Here is a 17,341-nt window from a genome sequence, read left to right as displayed (position 1 = left end):
TTTCTGTGGTCGCTTTCGTCCAGCTAGACGGGATCGAGGTCTTCCACTGTTAACTCTGCGGCTTCCACGACGTAGAGGTCTCTAACAATGTTAGTTTGTTTGTCAGACTCGGGCCCCAACTTCGGTAATTGCTATGCTCCTAAGCCTTCCTCTCTTAACTGTTGGGTGTATGTGCAATCTTGGGCGATGCGGTAACATTTTTGAGCTGTGCGCTGTTCACCGTGGATGCTGAATATTCCCCATGAGGTAGGGAACTTGATGACCTGGTATAAACTAGACAGGATGGCCCTCATGGCGTGTATCCAAGGTTGCCCTATAATGGCGTTGTAGGCAGTGTCTTGATTCATGATATGGAATATTGTTTCAAGGGTGACGCCCCCGGCCAGTACGGGCAATGTTATCTATCCAGAGGTTCGTTCATCAGCTCTTTTAAATGTCCTTGGTGGAGCATGTTCACTACTTCTTGTCGGAGGGCTATGCAATCTTCGGTCTTGTGGCCTCGTTCCTGATGGAACTCGCAGAGGGCATTCGACTTTCTGGTGTTTGGGTCCAACTTTATCTTTTGCGCCCATTTCACCTTGGAATCGAGCTTTTCCAAGGTGTAGACTATTTCTGAAGGAGATACACAGAAATTGTGAGCAGATAAAAGTGGAGGCATACCTCTCTCATTTCGATGAGTTCCCGTTTGTGGCCGGGACGCCCCTTCGGCTTGGCGGGGAGGTAAAGGTTTGGTAGCTCTATTGTATGGTTGGTGCCTTTCCTAGTTGAGGCGTGGGCCTGCGTGATCTCTTCGGCTGTCATTTCATCATTCCTTTTTTGATTCCATTTGGATTGTCGTTAGCCGTTAGGTTGGACCAATGAGGTCCTCTTCATCTTCCCTCACCTCGGCGCAGTAAGCGTTGTGGATTTCTTCCCAAGTGGCGGGAGGGTATTTCATGAGTCTGCTTAATACTTTTCTGGTCGCCCTTGACCCATTCCTGTTCAGCCCGTTTTGAAAGGCCGCTACCACCATCCTTTTTGATACATTTGGCAGGTCTTCATCTGCCCTCACCTCGGCGCAGTAAGCGTTGTGGATTTCTTCCCAAGTGGCGGGAGGGTATTTCATGAGTCTGCTTAATACTTTTCTGGTCGCCCTTGACCCGTTCCTGTTCAGCCCGTTTTGAAAGGCCGCTACCACCATCCTTGTTGATACATTTGGCAGGCTCATTCTGACCCTATTGAACCGGGCGAGGAAGTCCTTGAGTCCTTTGCTAGGAGATTGTTTAACAGCGAATATGTCATTCACTCTGGCTTCTGCTTTCTTGAAGCCGGCATGGGCGGTGACGAACTTGTCGACCATTTCTTTGAATATCATTATGGAACGTGCTGGAAATTGTGAGTACCATGTCAAGCTCCCCCTGTTAGGGTTTCGCCCCGAACTTCTTCAGCAGCACCGACGGTACCTGTTCTTTCGAGAGGTCGTTGCCTTTAACCGCCGTGACGTAATGAATGATATGGTCTTCAGGGTCTATTGTGCCGTCATGTATTTTCAGATATGGTGGCATTTTGAAAGTTTTGGGTATGGCATATGGGGATGCATCCTCGCTGTATGGCTGTTCCACGAACCGACCGACGTCTCTTTTTGACAGGAGTTTCGAGGCGCCTGGTATCTTATCGACCTTTCTTGGTGCTCCCTCATTTGGTCGAGGAGTGCTTTATTCTCGTTTTCCATTTCTTCCATTTTCTTCAGAATATCTACGAGGGCGTCGTTACCTGCGTCGACAGCGGTGTGAGTGTTACCTGTTGGGGGAGGGGCGTGTTGCTCGTTGACATCTATTGGGGTATCCACTATTGCGGTGTTCCTACTCGCCCCTTGAGCGGGTTTGTTGAGTATGCTGCTCAGGGTACTTCTCAGCCACGCCTCTAGTAACTTTCTCACTGCGGGCGAGGCTTCTTCTGTCATGGACGTGGAGGCTCCTTTCTCATGCGAAGCGGTTACACTACCACGAGGAGGGGGTGAGTCACTTCGTCTTGGTGAGGCGCTTGGCGTCACATCTTCCTCGTCCTCCCTACTCACCTCATTGATGGTGCATAGGAGGTTAGTAGTGACACCCATCATTGCTTTCAATCTTTCCTCTCCTTTTCCTGCCATGGTTAGCTTGTACAAACAAGGAAGGGAAAAGTTTTGTTGTTGCTTTTTTAGATCTAGAAGAAACTAAACTTTTTAACTAGGACCCTCCCCACAGACGGCGCCAAATTGTTTGACCAAAAAGTATTAAGCCCTTTTTAGTTAAACCTATTTAATGAATGTATAAGGGGTGAATCCAAGTTAAAAGTAATAAGTCCTAGACCCAAAATCTGACAACTTAGATGGTGTGAGTCGTGTTCTAGTCAACAAATGTCGAGTTAATGCTCAATGATTAGATGTAAAAATGAGAGTGAATGCATGCAGTAAATGTGATAAATGACATTTAATGTAATAAGAAGCAATAAGTCACCCAAATGTTGGACGAGGTAGATGGTTCCTTCTTCAGAAGCAACGTGTGACAGCATGCAATAGCAGTGAACAATATATCCTCGAATCTTGTGAACTAAAGAAAAGTGTTATGTGATGGAATCAAACAAAAGGAACAAGACAAGCTTTTATATATTCTTGATAGTCAATTCTTTTACAAAATATTCTTTTACAGAAGTTTCGAATCCACCTTTTGTTTCCTTTCTCTTCCTATTTATAAGGTCCTTCGAAAACCCTAAAAAGTATAAAATGGGAAGAATATTCCCGCTCGCAACCCTAGGAACCTTATAACTGCTGCATCTGTTTGCTCTCTACTCGACCTCGACGCCGATCTCTCCTTTTGAGCGACTCCTCGCCACAGAACCATACTCGGTTTCAACCTCGACCTTATCCTGTCCATCTACTTTCGCTGAACCAGATCTAATTTTGACCCTTACCGTCGACAACCAGTCGCCAATAGTATTTGGTATCAATGTTTGACTCACAAGAATTGGGTATTTTTATTTGCACGATATATTTCATGTTTAAATATATCATTTTCTTTTGCTGATTTCCATTCCCAGTAGTTGATTTCAAACGAAGTATAAAAATGAAGTGCCTAAATGTTTTAATTTAAGTGGACATAAGAAATTTACTACAAAAATAGAAATATTATTACATAATAAGGTTCAATACTATTAAAAAAGAAGTTTATCGATAAAGTCTATTTTGGTGAAGATAGCGAAGTTTATCGATAAATTAATACGTAAAATAGTTGAGGTACGCGCAAGTTGATTAAATTATATTTTAATATTTAAAATTTTCACATCATAATTTTTCATTTTCCATTCAGCTAAATTTTCGACACTTATATTTGAATTACATATTTACAGAGAGGGAAATGAAGTAACAAATAATCATGCTAAGTGTAAAAACTATAGTTAGCAATAGCATTCAAGATGACCTTTTCTCAAATTTGTTGAAGAAAATTCCCAGGAATTAAGGTTTTAAATAACCAACTAAATACTAATATTTTCTAGTATGTGCGCATATATATAAAAAATATCTTTTCACGAAACAAAATGAAAATGAAAGGAGAAAAGGTAAATGGATTCTCTACTCAAAAAAGGCTTGGAGCTAATTAAGGGGAAAAGAGAGCGTAAGAAACGCGTTGCAGTAATGGGATTTTGCTGAAGGAATCAATTAATGGGGCCCCACAGTCCAAGCTGGGAGGTAGAGCCCCACTCAAAAGTGTCCGACTGTACGTTTGTTTAGCTTAATAATAACACAAAACCTCACTTTTTTCCTTTTTTTTTTTTTTGTTCATTTCTAAAACATAAAACAAACACCCCTTCTCTTAAAGAATGAAATTAGCCAGAGTTAAAGAGTTAACCTAGTCACATCAAGCCACTCCTAATTAGTGACTAGTCAAAAGACTTTTTTGTTAAGCTAAATATTCGGTTGTTAAGGGAGAAATTATACATAGTTTTGTATACATTGAAAATGTTGATGGAACTTTCACATTGGAGCAAGAACTAGCATAAAAGTCGATTTACAACAATTTTTATTTTCTTCTTCCAAGCCCTTCTTAAAAGGAATAGCGATGCCCTCGCCCGACCCTATTTTCGGACCTAGCAGCAGATAGATGATCCATGTTTGAATTTGGAACGGACCAAACTCTTATTTGTTTGAGTTTCTTCCAGGTATGCAGACTGAAGATTTTACTTGTCCTGCACAAGTACGTAGATTTCTACATGGGAAGAATTTTTACAACATCAAATTAAATGAGAAATTACCTATTATTGAAGGTCAATTTAATTCGAAAGTTTAAAATTTTTCTTACATGAGTAGAAAACATAAACTCATATTATATCCAAGAGTGAAGCTAGTGTGCTGAGTAAGGTTTGACTGAAGTCAATAACTTTAATTCAAACTCTATATTTATCCTAAAAAATTTGTTAAGTACCATGAACTTTAAATTCTAGTTCTACTTCTAATTATATGTCTCTCTTATTTATCTCGATAATATTAGCTTTTCATGCTATATATTACGAACGTTTCTTTTGTTACCAAGTTGCCCATGGCAAAAATAATAAATCTAATCCAACCAGTTTCTTAGGTTAACAATGTAATATATCTCTATTAAATTCAATATATTGCATGGAAATTAGATCATAATTTAGAATTTAATAAGTATCACACAAAAAAAACTAATCCGTATTCAATGTTTGTACTAACTTAACATTTTAATTTTAAGAGCTCGGTACAAACTACAAACTAAGACTATAGTTATTTAACCATGATTAAATAAAAAAACACTTATATAAATGACAAATCTTATGATCATTATTTGACACACAAAGTATTTGTGTAAATAAAAACACATGTATCTTGAATCAGTGACTTAATGTAGTGTGAATAGGATTTTTCCATTAAATGGTTCTTCTCTTCCACTGTTATGAAATGTCAGCCGCTCTCAAATGATATTGACATCAGACCAATGAGGGTTATTTCAGTCATTTAAACTCAAATTCTGTCGGTCTCTAACTATAGTTAATATTTAACCATGCACTCTGGTTTACGCGTCGGTACGGAGCGAGCACTCGTGAGTTCCAGAACTATAAAAAAGCCAACTAAGCCGTCGGTGACCCAGTGAACCTTCTGAGTTAACTCGGTGACCGAAAATGACGTCTCTCAAAAAAAAAAAAAAAAACATGACTATAATTATTGCATAATTTATTTAATTTCATTTGAAATGAAAAATAGGAAAGGCATTATTATTAATTATAGATATATACAAAAAAAGTGTATATTTTTTCAACAGAGGGAGAAAGATTGATATATAAGCAAGTGATCCTAAATCCAATGCTTTCTCCAAGGTGAAGAGAAAGAGAAAGTTTTAGAGAGAGAGAGAGAGAGAAAGTGAGATAGTTAGAGAGAGAAAGTCGTAAAAGGGGAGAGAGAAGAGAGAGCTGCGGCCAATGGGGGATTCGAGCGACTCCGTTTCGGTGGATATGGAAACAATCTCCGTCGCCGGAAAGGTTCATTTTCACTCACATTTTCCCTCGCCGACACTCGCATTTTTGTATCATTTTCAGCATACGTATATATACACTTTTATATACTCATTGATTAATAAATGTCGTGTTTTAGGATGATATTGAGAAATGTTTTTTTTTTCCCACTTCTTAATGCTTTTGGTGTGTAATTAATATCTTATCGTTGAGTTTAAAATGTTCCTTTCGACCTCAAATATTTTGGAAATGATAGCATTTTTCTTTGTCAGATTACTTTCTATTTTTTTCAAATGTTTCATGATTAATTTTCACCTAACTTTAAGTTGTGAAGGGAGATTGATTAAGCTACATTTTATTAATTTTATTTCATTTGCTTTAGCGTGTGGATTGAGCAATGCTTTTTTCACTTTTTCTTTTTAAATTTTGTTGTTGCAATGTTTTATACCTTAATGTGAATAGATATGTTTCTTAATTTTGTTATTTGACTCTCTCTCTCTCTCTCTCTCTCTCTATATATATATATATATGGCTCGTTAGAGTTTCAAATTTCAGTTTCCTTTCTCAGTTGAGGGTTGTTTTTAAGCTGCAGGATTTTTTTTCTGGAAGCAATATGATAACTGGCTTGGTTTGAGTCATAGGATTGTCAGTTTTCTTCAGTCAAATAGTTGGGTGTTTTATCTCAAGTTATGCAATTAACAATTAGTATTCAATATGCAGCCCCTTTTTTTTTTTGCTATTAATAACAAGGTCGATTATCATCAAGAATAATGGAATCCAAAAGACGTGACTGTCAATTCATTTATAAACGGATTAAGTTAGTGTGAACCATTTGCTAGGCTTACTTCTTCAAGGATCATTGCACATGGCAAACTCTATTGCAACGCAAAAATATTCTTCATTTTTTCTAATATGAGCCTTTCCATCTTCTTAGTGTTGATAAAGTTTCATTTGAGGTGCGGTTAAGCCATGAAGCTCATTTAAAGCTAGGTTGTCTGCTACACCTTGCTAAGTAGCTGTAGTGTAGGCGCTAAAGTGCTAAGGCGTGTGCCTCATCACCCATCGTCTATGTCTTAAGAGAACAGTACTTGGCAACAAATATAGTTGGTAAACTTATAATTTAATTGTAGAAACAATATTACAAATGAGCTTTTTTTTTATTAGGAATAGGAAATTTAATGTTAGTATGAAACACCTAGCTCCAAAAACATAGAACTACACAGTTTCATCTAATCAAGAAATAAATTGGGTTCTTTACTTTATTGATATAATTTTTACTTCATATATTCTGCTTACTCATTGTTATATCAGTTATTTTGTTCAAATAGTTTTTTTGGTGTCTGTAGTTACTTTTTGTTGCATTACATATATAGTGTTTAAATGTTTTATTTATTTTTTCTTCATTAGCGCGCTTTAATTTCGCGTTTCACTTAAAGCTCAACAACCTTTGGCGCTTTTATGCGCCTTTTGCTTTTAACTACCTTGCATCTCCTAAAAGTTTAGGCGGTTGGGATGCAAAACATGGCAGTATTGCTTATTTGGTAGCTAACTTATAGCAATCATGCTTTTTTGTCCTAATCTTTTCGAAAATATTTCGGTATCTAGTTTAAAAGGTTCCTGAGGTTTGTCCTACTTTTTCCAAATATGCATTTTTGAACCTAGTTCATAAGGTCTGTTTGCTTGTTTTCCTACTTGTTTGAAATATGCTTATGATATTCCAGTTTTAATTTTTTTAAAAGTGCAAAAAGTATGACCTGCTCTTAACGTATGAATTCTAAACGACTTTTTATCAGTCTTTCTTAAGGCTCCTAACCTGTTTTCATTCATAAAGTACTTTAAAAAATTAGAAAGCCATCAAGTGACTCCAAAATCTACTCCTTGCCCCTAATATGCACACAACTTTAGGTCACATTAACTTAGTGCTAGCAATTCGTTTTCTCTATTTGAATATTTACGAAAATACTTAATTTTGTTATTTTTAATCTTCTAATATTCACGTAGAATTAATCTATAAACGAAAATGGATCTTGAACCCCACAAAAGGCTGTATTTTCGGTTAATAATTAACGTCTGTATGGGAAGCTCCCATTTTGACATGTTGCTAGAAGGTGGGATGTTACGTATATATATTTTAGAGAAGTCCTAAAGCAAAGTCCTGATACCAAATTTGCACATTTCAAAAGTAAGACAAAAATAGCACAACCTTTATTAACTAGATATGATTTTGCCTAAACAAATAAACCAAATGTTGAAATGTAAAGAAACAAGAAGAAAATGAGAGTGTAAATTGGATCTGCTAAAAATAATAGAAGTGGAAAGAATGGAATTACCTTTGGAGCCCAGGATCTTTGTTGTTTATAGCCTTACTTGAATTATCTATTTATATTATTTTGTATCATGTTTTTTCTTATCCAGCTTATTTATCATTCTTTTGCTATTTTGCCCTCAGGAGCACCTTGTAAAAACTAGCCGTGGTTCTGTCTCTGTTGTTGTTTTTGGGGACCAGGACAAGCCGGCTCTTATCACCTATCCCGACTTAGCTTTAAATTGTAAGTAAAAGCCACTTTATTTTGTCATCTATACAGTTTCAATTGCTTAAGTGATAGTTTTCCTACATGTGAATATATGAATTTACATTCTTTCTTAATAATAAGTACATGTTAAATTGAAGAATCAAATTAGTTAGTCTGTTCCAAGCTTTCTTCTTCACTGCCAGCTTAAATAGATCTGGTCGATGCTCCGTTTTGGTGAAAACTTTTTTGGATACTTGAATCAGGATATACCTTTTGAGGTTTCAACATCTCGAATTTTTCGTGGCTCTTACAATATATGATGCTTTTGTGGTTCGTTTACCATCTAATACCAAATTTTATTTCTTCGTCTGCATCTATGTCATTGAACAGATATGTCCTGTTTTCAAGGAGTATTCTTTTGTCCAGACGCATTTTCATTGCTGCTCCATAACTTCTGTATTTACCATATAAGTCCTCCTGGTCATGAGGTTTGTCACTTGGACTCACATTGATTGTGCTACAATAGGACATGAGCTGTTTGGCCAATGTTTCTTCTCACAATGTTGCTTACCCCGTATATCTGTCAAGAGTTTTTGCAGTTGGGAGCTGCTGTGATGAGTCTTGATGATCCAGTCTTATCGGTTGATGATTTGGCAGACCAGATTGCTGAGGTGCTTGATTACTTCGGGTAATTGTAATGAGCTTGCCTGTTGTCATCAGCTTAGTTTTATAATTTCAGAATATGCTGCCTCTTTGGCATAGGCTTTTAGCAACACTATGTCATTTTTGCAAGTCTATTTCTTGTTCTGCATTAAGCGGTCGGCAGGACTGATTTATGCAGACACTCTACTTCATTATGATCTTAAGTGCTCTTGGCTGTTCTGTATAATCTTCCTGATAGTTCAGCTTGTTTTAATCAGAAGATGAAGCTGATTTCCCTCTTTGTCTTCCCTCTTCAGGCTTGGTAAAGTAATGTGTATGGGAGTAACAGCTGGAGCATATGTGCTTACCTTGTTTGCTGTAAGTTGTGCTCCTGTGGTGTGTGTATTATTTCTATTTAGCTGATTTATCTATATTTGCCTGATATGGTCATCTGACAAGGAGATTTTTACTTTTTTTCCCCCAGATAAAATATACACGAAGGGTTATGGGTTTGATACTCATTTCCCCTGTGTGCAAAGCACCATCGTGGACAGAATGGTTGTGCAATAAGGTGTGTTTTCAATGTTTTCTTAAATAGCTCAAGATATTTGACCTGACCTGAAATGACCTGAAATAACGGTGTCTTGCATCTTACGGTGCAATATTGGCAGGTGATGACGAATCTGCTTTACTTTTGTGGCATGTGTAGTTTGGTGAAGGAGTTGCTGCTGTTGCGGTACTTTAGCAAGGTTCTTTTCTGCTCTTTTCTGCCACTTCTATACTAGTTCCTTATAATTAGTGGAGAGTTCAACTGGATGCTTAATAATGTGGCAGGAAGTCCGCGGCAGTGTTGAAGTTCCAGAATCAGATGTAGTTCAAGCATGCCGAAGAGTTAGTGTTTAGTTTTTTAGGCTCCCGTATTTCTTGTATGATGCTTTGCAAAAAAAAGTTTGCATACAGTATTACCTGGTTGACAATGTAGTCATTTGTCTGATTCTGCAAAATGTATGATTTTTGCGTTGCAGTTGCTAGGTGAGCGACAGAGTCCAAATGTATTGCGGTTCCTTGAAGCTATCAATGAGTAAGTCCTTTAGCAAAAAGATATTTCAAGGGGATTTCTGCCGTTTACTTTTTGTCTCCTCATTCATTTACGTTGTTTGTTGCGGAAAAGAGCGGGGGCAGTAGTATTCACCTTTAGTAGGTGGTTGGGTCTCTCTCTCTACGAAGCTGATCTAATAGGACGCTCTGTTTTCCTGCTCACGGCTCAGTATAGTGTTTGGTTGCTACTATAGTGGAAAAATAGTAGTTTGGAACAACCAACCATGTATAGGATGAAAAATCATTCTTCCAAGTCGCCTATCAATAAAAAAGAGTTCATTCTTCGAAGTCTAGCTTCCCATGGAACATGCAATTCTAAGTGATACACAGTGCCAGATATTAAAATTCACTTTCTGTCTAGAGAATTGGAGTTTCACTGAGGGATTTCCTTCCATGCCATGGGCCTACTTCCATGGTCGGTTCCATGTTTTGATACATCGATTGAGTAAACTTTTTTATTTATCTGACAGGAGACCAGACATAACCAAAGGCTTGAGGAAACTGCAATGTCGTTCTTTAATATTTGTTGGAGAAAATTCTCCTTTCCATTCTGAGGCTCTCCATATGACGTCGAAGCTAGATAGAAGATTCAGCGCCTTAGTTGAGGTATTCCAAACTGGTGTCCCCTTCATCATGCTCTGCTTACCCCTTAGCTATGAAAAGATCATCGGATGATATGTTATGTATGTGGTGTTATTATTCATGAACTGTCGGTGTTGTTATTCAGGTTCAAGCATGTGGTTCAATGGTGACTGAAGAGCAGCCGGATGCAATGTTGATTCCACTGGAATACTTTCTCATGGGTTTTGGCTTTTATCGACCGTCTAAGTGCAGTGTCAGCCCAAGAAGCCCCTTAAGTCCAACGAGCATCTCTCCGGAGCTTTTCTCGCCAGAAAGTATGGGTTTGAAGTTGAAACCAATTAAAACCAGAATGTCTGGAGAAGTATGATCTCGATTCCACGAGGAGATGGTCTCAAAGTTAAAGCGAAACGACAAGTTTTTGTAAAGTATGTAAGAATACATTGAAGTTCCATTTGATTTGAAGACAGCTTAGGAATGTGAAGTTATAGGAGGGTTGTAGATATGAGAGAAAGGAGAATTGGAAAATATATAGAAGGTGGAAGAAAAGCTACAGGAAAGAAGTGGTTATTTTTTTTTTTTTTTTTTTTTTTTTGCAGTTGTTAGTCAGAAGTTTTGAATCCATCTGTACATCCTGCACAATAATTATTTATGCTGATGAAATGAAAGGAATAAGAATAATAAAAAGGCAGGTGCCAGCCTTTTCTCCTCGGTATAATGTCCTCTTTTTGTTTCTATCAGTAATAAAATAATTTGGTTGTTAAAACTTAAAAGTATTACTTCCTAGATGGACAAAAGTAGAGAGCACCATTTGGTTAAAGATGAAAAGAATTTGTAGTATTATGTTTGATGATAAAAGCGGAGAAATTCGTAAGAGCAAAGTTCATCTAAAGTCATAAGAAGAATATAATAATGTACTAAGATATTCTTTCGTATAAGTTTTGCAGTTAATATTTTCTTATTTACTTCATAAAGAAATGATTAAGGATGGGACTAAAAACCAAGTATAGATATATCTAAAATGAAGATCTTATTTTTATAAGTTAAAATTTTGAAGATTTAACATCAAGGTAACTAAAGATTAGGAGGAAAATTTTGAACTTCTAAACATCGTATAATGCAAAAATAGGAGACTCTTTATTTGTGTAATACAATAAATACAAGATTCTTGTTGGTCATCTTTAATTAGGAGGTTATACATCTTTGTTGAAGTTATCATTGAGTTTTCGTTGCATGCATGCAATAATGCAAGTCTCTTTTTCGATAATAAAGTGTAGAAAATCTTTTCACCCACCCGACCCACACGACGGAGGGTCGAAAATGATTGATATAGAAATGTAATAAGTGGATTAATAAGTAGCGTATCAACCTTTCCAAAAGCAATTTGGAAATGGGATTAGATTATATACCGTTTATCGTTTTCTTTACACGATTAGTACAGTTTTACCTATTATAATATGTCAGTTACAATCTTAATTAGATTAGCGGTTATTGCTTATAATAATTTGAAAAAAAAAAGTTATAGCTTACAAAAAAGATTATCTATACTTATCTTATATTTTTATTCCAAATTACTTTATAAGTGATCTGATTGTATAAATATTTTTTTATTATTTCACGACACAAAACTTAAACTCTTTGAAAATTGACCATTAATAGTAATTAACACCCTAATAAACCAAATATGAACTAGTAAAAGTGTCGGCAGTGGCTTTGTTATATTATTTATTATTTACGTATTTTTGTGAATTTCAGCTGGTATTTCATTTTCAAAGTTTTATATGGTATTACGCATGACAAACTTTAGAAAGTCTCGGAGCTTTCAGGTCTTTGTTTAACAATAAATATTGATGAAAATTAAATATCACGATGTTGGTTTATTTCGGGCTATTGCATTTATACCTGGTTTTGGGGTCACAAATGAACCAGTACCCACTTTGCAAAAAAAATTTGCAAGTCTATCCACTTTACGATCAACTTCAAACTTAACGGGTTTGAAGTGAAAAAATTGCACTTCAGATGTGTTAGGACCGAAAAATCAGGTGTCATGCGGAAGCTAGCAAAGCAAACCTTGAACGACGATAAATCACACAACAAAGAGAAATCTACCAAAAGAGACAAACATATAACGTGGTTCGGTCAACTGACCTACGTCCACAACGGAGATGAGCAATCCACTATAATAAAAGAGAGTACAAAATATCGAGAGAACAACCTCACGAAGAGGCAAACACAAGTGACACACTAACACTTGTCCCGTAAAGTTCTCCCCCTAAACACGACTCTCAAACCCCATACGGCTACATTGTGGATGCTACTGAATGTGAAGGAAGGATCCTCAATTTATAGAAGTCCAAACCTTTTCCTACAAGAAAAAGGACTAGCCAAATATTGGAGATTTATAATTTCCTTTTACAAAAAGGAAAACCCAGTTAAGGTAATTATATTGCCCTTTTCCTTCAAGAGATAGGAAAACCAAATATGGTAAGAAAATTATGGCAAACTCCTAACAATTCTCCCCCTTGGCCTGAATTTTCTGACAAAATAAACTTGATCCACCTTCTTCACATAGCCTTCAAGAGGTCGCATCTCCAGATCTCCGCCACAAAGTTTGTCTCAACGTGCGTAGCACTCCGGTCAAATTTCTCAGACAAAAATCACGATTATCGTCAAATATGTTGCAGTTAGAACTGAACACGCCAAGATGAACCTGTCTTGAACCTCGCTCGAAGCTGGCTCTGATACCACTTGTTAGGACCGAAAAAATCAGGTGTCATGCGGAAGCTAGCAAAGCAAACCTTGAACGACGATAAATCACACAACAAAGAGAAATCTACCAAAAGAGACAAACATATAACGTGGTTCGGTCAACTGACCTACGTCCACAATGAAGATGAGCAATCCACTATAATAAAAGAGAGTACAAAATATCGAGAGAACAACCTCACGAAGAGGCAAACACAAGTGACACACTAACACTTGTCCCGTAAAGTTCTCCCCCTAAACACGACTCTCAAACCCCATACGACTACATTGTGGATGCTACTGAATGTGAAGGAAGGATCCTCAATTTATAGAAGTCCAAACCTTTTCCTACAAGAAAAAGGACTAGCCAAATATTGGAGATTTATAATTTTCTTTTACAAAAAGGAAAACCCAGTTAAGGTAATTATATTTCCCTTTTCCTTCAAGAGATAGGAAAACCAAATATGGTAAGAAAATTATGGCAAACACCTAACAAGATGCACTTAAGGCCAAATATGTCTGAAGTGCAACCAATGGTGGCCAATAAGTCTTATGTGAAAAATAGTACTTCATATGCACTTAAGGCCAAAAGGCCTGAAGTGCAACAAACATTTTCCTACACTTAAGGCCAATAAGTCTGAAGTGAAAAATCGCACTTCAGGAGCACTTAAAGGCCAAAAAGTCTGAAGTACAACCAATGTTTTTATGCACTTAAGGCCAAATAGGCCTGAAGTGCAAATTGCCCAGAAACAGAAATTTGTTTTTCGAATTTAACAATCCAATATACAATTAAATACCTAAATCTATTCCAAATGAGCTCAAATTTGAAACATAATTTTCAAATATCATCAAGAACAACCCTAATCATCAATTTATCAAAACAACAACAAATTTAACGAACTCAATTGCAATTAAGAAAAAAAAAAGAAAAAGAAGAAACCTTAAGCGATAGTAAAAAATAAAGCGCCACAACAGCTCACCACTGTAAAATATAATAAACTACCTTAAAATATGTTCACAAACACCATATAAAATCATTGTTACCCGAAGAAGAAGGGAAGAGGAGAAAAAGATTTGAAGTTGTTTAAATAGTGAGTACAAGATAAAACAAATTTAAAAAGTTGATACAGATTAAATGAGGGCGACCAAATAGAACGCCCCGTGTAATTTTTACGATTATTTCTGGTCACAAAGATGTAAAGCCCACTTCTATAACTAACAATACGGGGATTAGTGAAACGATTATTGTATACACGTTACTTATTTTAAGAATATTTTTATCTTTAAATAATTTAATTCCCCATTATTCGTACATGTATTTAATTTCACATTTATACCCCTTCCTCTCCCCACCCCCAAATAAAATAGTATATTAATTAACTTAATAGAAGTACTATTTAATATCACTAATCACACGTTGTAGGTGAATGATAATTATTTCCTCTTATGCAACCAATCAAACGTTGCAACAGTTCTATGACAATTATTTTTTCTTATGCGATTACTCAAAAAGTATAATATTTTATGCAAGATAAGTTTATGAAGTAATGCCACTTTTTAATTCAATTGAAATTAGTAGTTAGTTGACAGTTGGATATTAGCTGTATAATTAGTTAATTATTAGTCAGTTACTGCATTAATTATAAATAAAAGTTGTACTTGTACATTTTAGTAGAAAATCAATAGAACACTTTTCTTCTCTTCACAAAATATCTTCTCTCTATTGGCATGGATGAAATGAGAGACTGAGCTCCCAATTGAGAAAACTAACATGGTATCAGAGCAGGGACTAGGTCATACGCTCGTTGCGAAATTTCAGTAATTGGTTTTCGTGTCTTCTCTTCTTCACCTTTTCTCTTATAGGATTCCTCTATTTTTGCCAATGGCGAATGACGACGAAATCGAAGAAAAAGTTAATCACATACATCCATTTTATGTCCATCCTTTTGATACTCCTGGATCGATTCTAATTCTAGTGAAATTGACAGGATTTGATAATTATGGCCTTTGGCATAGGTCGATGCGGATTTCACTTCAAGCTAAGCGAAACCTAAGGTTAGTGACTGGTACGTGTAGAAAGGACCAATTTAAGACAAACTGCATGAAGAATTGAAAACCTACAATGCAATTATATTATCTTGGATTATGAATATGGTACAGCCAGACCTACTTACTGGAATTGTATACGCATTAAATGCACATATGGCCCGGATGAATCTGATGGAACGCTTCAATAAGGTGAATCGTGTGCGCATAGTTCAGCTACATAGGAATATGGCCGCGACGGGAACCCGGTACCTTACTCAACCGGGTACCAACGTAACGTATCTCTCGTATCTCACTATTATAGGTAAATGAGGCGGAAGGGATGCCGTAGGATAGCTAGAATAAAACATGTAATGCCAACCTATACATAAGACATACGGGCCTATAAGACCAAAATGATGACTCGTACACTAAACATAGGCCGACAAGGCCATACAATCTTTTACGTACAAGACATTTGTCTACAAGCCTCTAAGAGTAGATAAATACCATAAAGGTCGGGACAGGGCCCCGCCATACTAAACAATACACGTCCAAATTATACTGACCAAACAATCAACTCCGCAGCAAATGGAGCGCACCAACATCTTCCACCGAGATGATAGCCTACTTGGAGGACTCTCGACCTATCTGTCGGGACCTACGGACATGAAACTCAGAATCCCCAGGAAAAAGAGACGTCAGTACAAATAATGTACCGAGTATGTAAGGAATGAAAATCTGTAAAAATAGACATAAGAGAAACATGGAGTAAAAGACTCAACATATATATCTGAATAGCTCTGTGAATCATTTAACATTATAATGTCATGCATATGCGTATAAATGTCATACCATGCATGGGTATATGCGTTCATAACATCATCAAGCCTCTAAGGGCATCCTATCATAACATCTTGGCCATTATGGGCAAATCATCAACGTATACCAGCTGATCAGGTGGTGGTGCGTATATAACGCCGTAACCTTTTTCCATATTCCATACACATATATATACATATATACGCGTATATACACCATCTGGTCATGGGTCAATGTAAATGAATGCAATGCATGAGAAGTACGTCAATAAAATCTTTCGGAGTGTCGTAAGACCATTATGCCTTTGATTAATATCATGAAATAAACTTTATCAACTTACGTATTTTCTAAGACCCATGAACAAATGATAGAACAATATGACACATGGGGAATAAAGAACATATGCATCTCTAATATTTCTATGAATAGAGTCATGTACGGAAATTGTGCATTTGCTCGTTTCGTTTGCGTCGTATGGATCATGCCAAAAGAAATAAGGACTAGCCTTAACATACCTGAACCGATTCTCTTGACAATCCCTCCAATACACGTTGATTGCAATAAAATATATAATGGCGGATCGAAGTAGGGGAAAATCTGTGTGATATTCTTGAGAAGATTATACCGTTCTCTCTTAGAATCGTAAAATCCCGTTATAAAAAGCCTCGTAGTATAACTTCGGATAAATTCTTGTTGAAGCAAAAAACTCACGTTCCATCACTTGTGTCAATTTGCAGAAGCACTATATCTTGTTATGTAGAATTGATATGTCTTTCTTTGGATTTTTGAGATGTCTTTTACCTTAGTGGGTGTGGGCCCCACTAAGGTGATGAGTTGGCCACAAAAACACCCTCCAAATGCCACCTATCCATTTGAATTCAAGAGTCATAACTTTGAAATTGGGGGATGCCACGTTAAGCCCCCTTAAACTTATCCAAATTATTTTAATTTCTTAATTAGCTTCATTACTTAATTAATATCCCACTAAGAATCCATAATCACCAAATTATCTCACATAATTAAGAATTATCCCAAATTACTTAAAATACTAATTACTTTTAACACACTTTGTATCCCTTACTATCATAGTCATGTGGTACCTTATATGGCATTAGTTCATAAATACGAGGTATTATAGCTTGGACCGTATTTTATCTCAAAATGTCAACTTTGACGAAACTCATTTACTTTGATTTGCTTACCCTCGCACCTTCACGAATTTACTTATCACTTCTTTGAAATAGCGTAATACTAATAATCTCAAAATAATCTCATTCCTGAGCTTACGTCGATTAACTTACGATGAAACTTTAACGTACAAAAATGCGGGATATAACATCATTCCACCCTTTGGAACATTCATCCTCGAATGTTGACTGATGTACTTATCATAACCTATAGTTCTTCCAAATACTTTAGTACTCTTCTTG

The 17,341-nt window shown here is 36.4% G+C and overlaps 1 protein-coding gene across 1 annotated transcript; it reads left to right on the top strand.

The window, feature by feature from the left end:
• On the top strand, positions 5,291 to 11,034 carry LOC109230121 (pollen-specific protein SF21-like). Its single transcript, XM_019395651.1, has 11 exons — positions 5,291 to 5,514; positions 7,937 to 8,036; positions 8,391 to 8,488; positions 8,600 to 8,688; positions 8,960 to 9,020; positions 9,127 to 9,213; positions 9,314 to 9,391; positions 9,477 to 9,533; positions 9,668 to 9,723; positions 10,211 to 10,346; positions 10,468 to 11,034. Exons 1-11 carry the CDS (start codon positions 5,455 to 5,457, stop codon positions 10,687 to 10,689), a joined length of 1,044 nt encoding a protein of 347 aa, XP_019251196.1. The 5' UTR covers positions 5,291 to 5,454; the 3' UTR covers positions 10,690 to 11,034.

Source organism: Nicotiana attenuata, chromosome 1 (genome assembly GCF_001879085.1).
Source record: "Nicotiana attenuata strain UT chromosome 1, NIATTr2, whole genome shotgun sequence".
Lineage (NCBI taxonomy): Eukaryota > Viridiplantae > Streptophyta > Magnoliopsida > Solanales > Solanaceae > Nicotiana > Nicotiana attenuata.
Note: the sequence above shows the minus strand (reverse complement) of the source record. Positions and strands in the feature narration are given on the sequence as shown.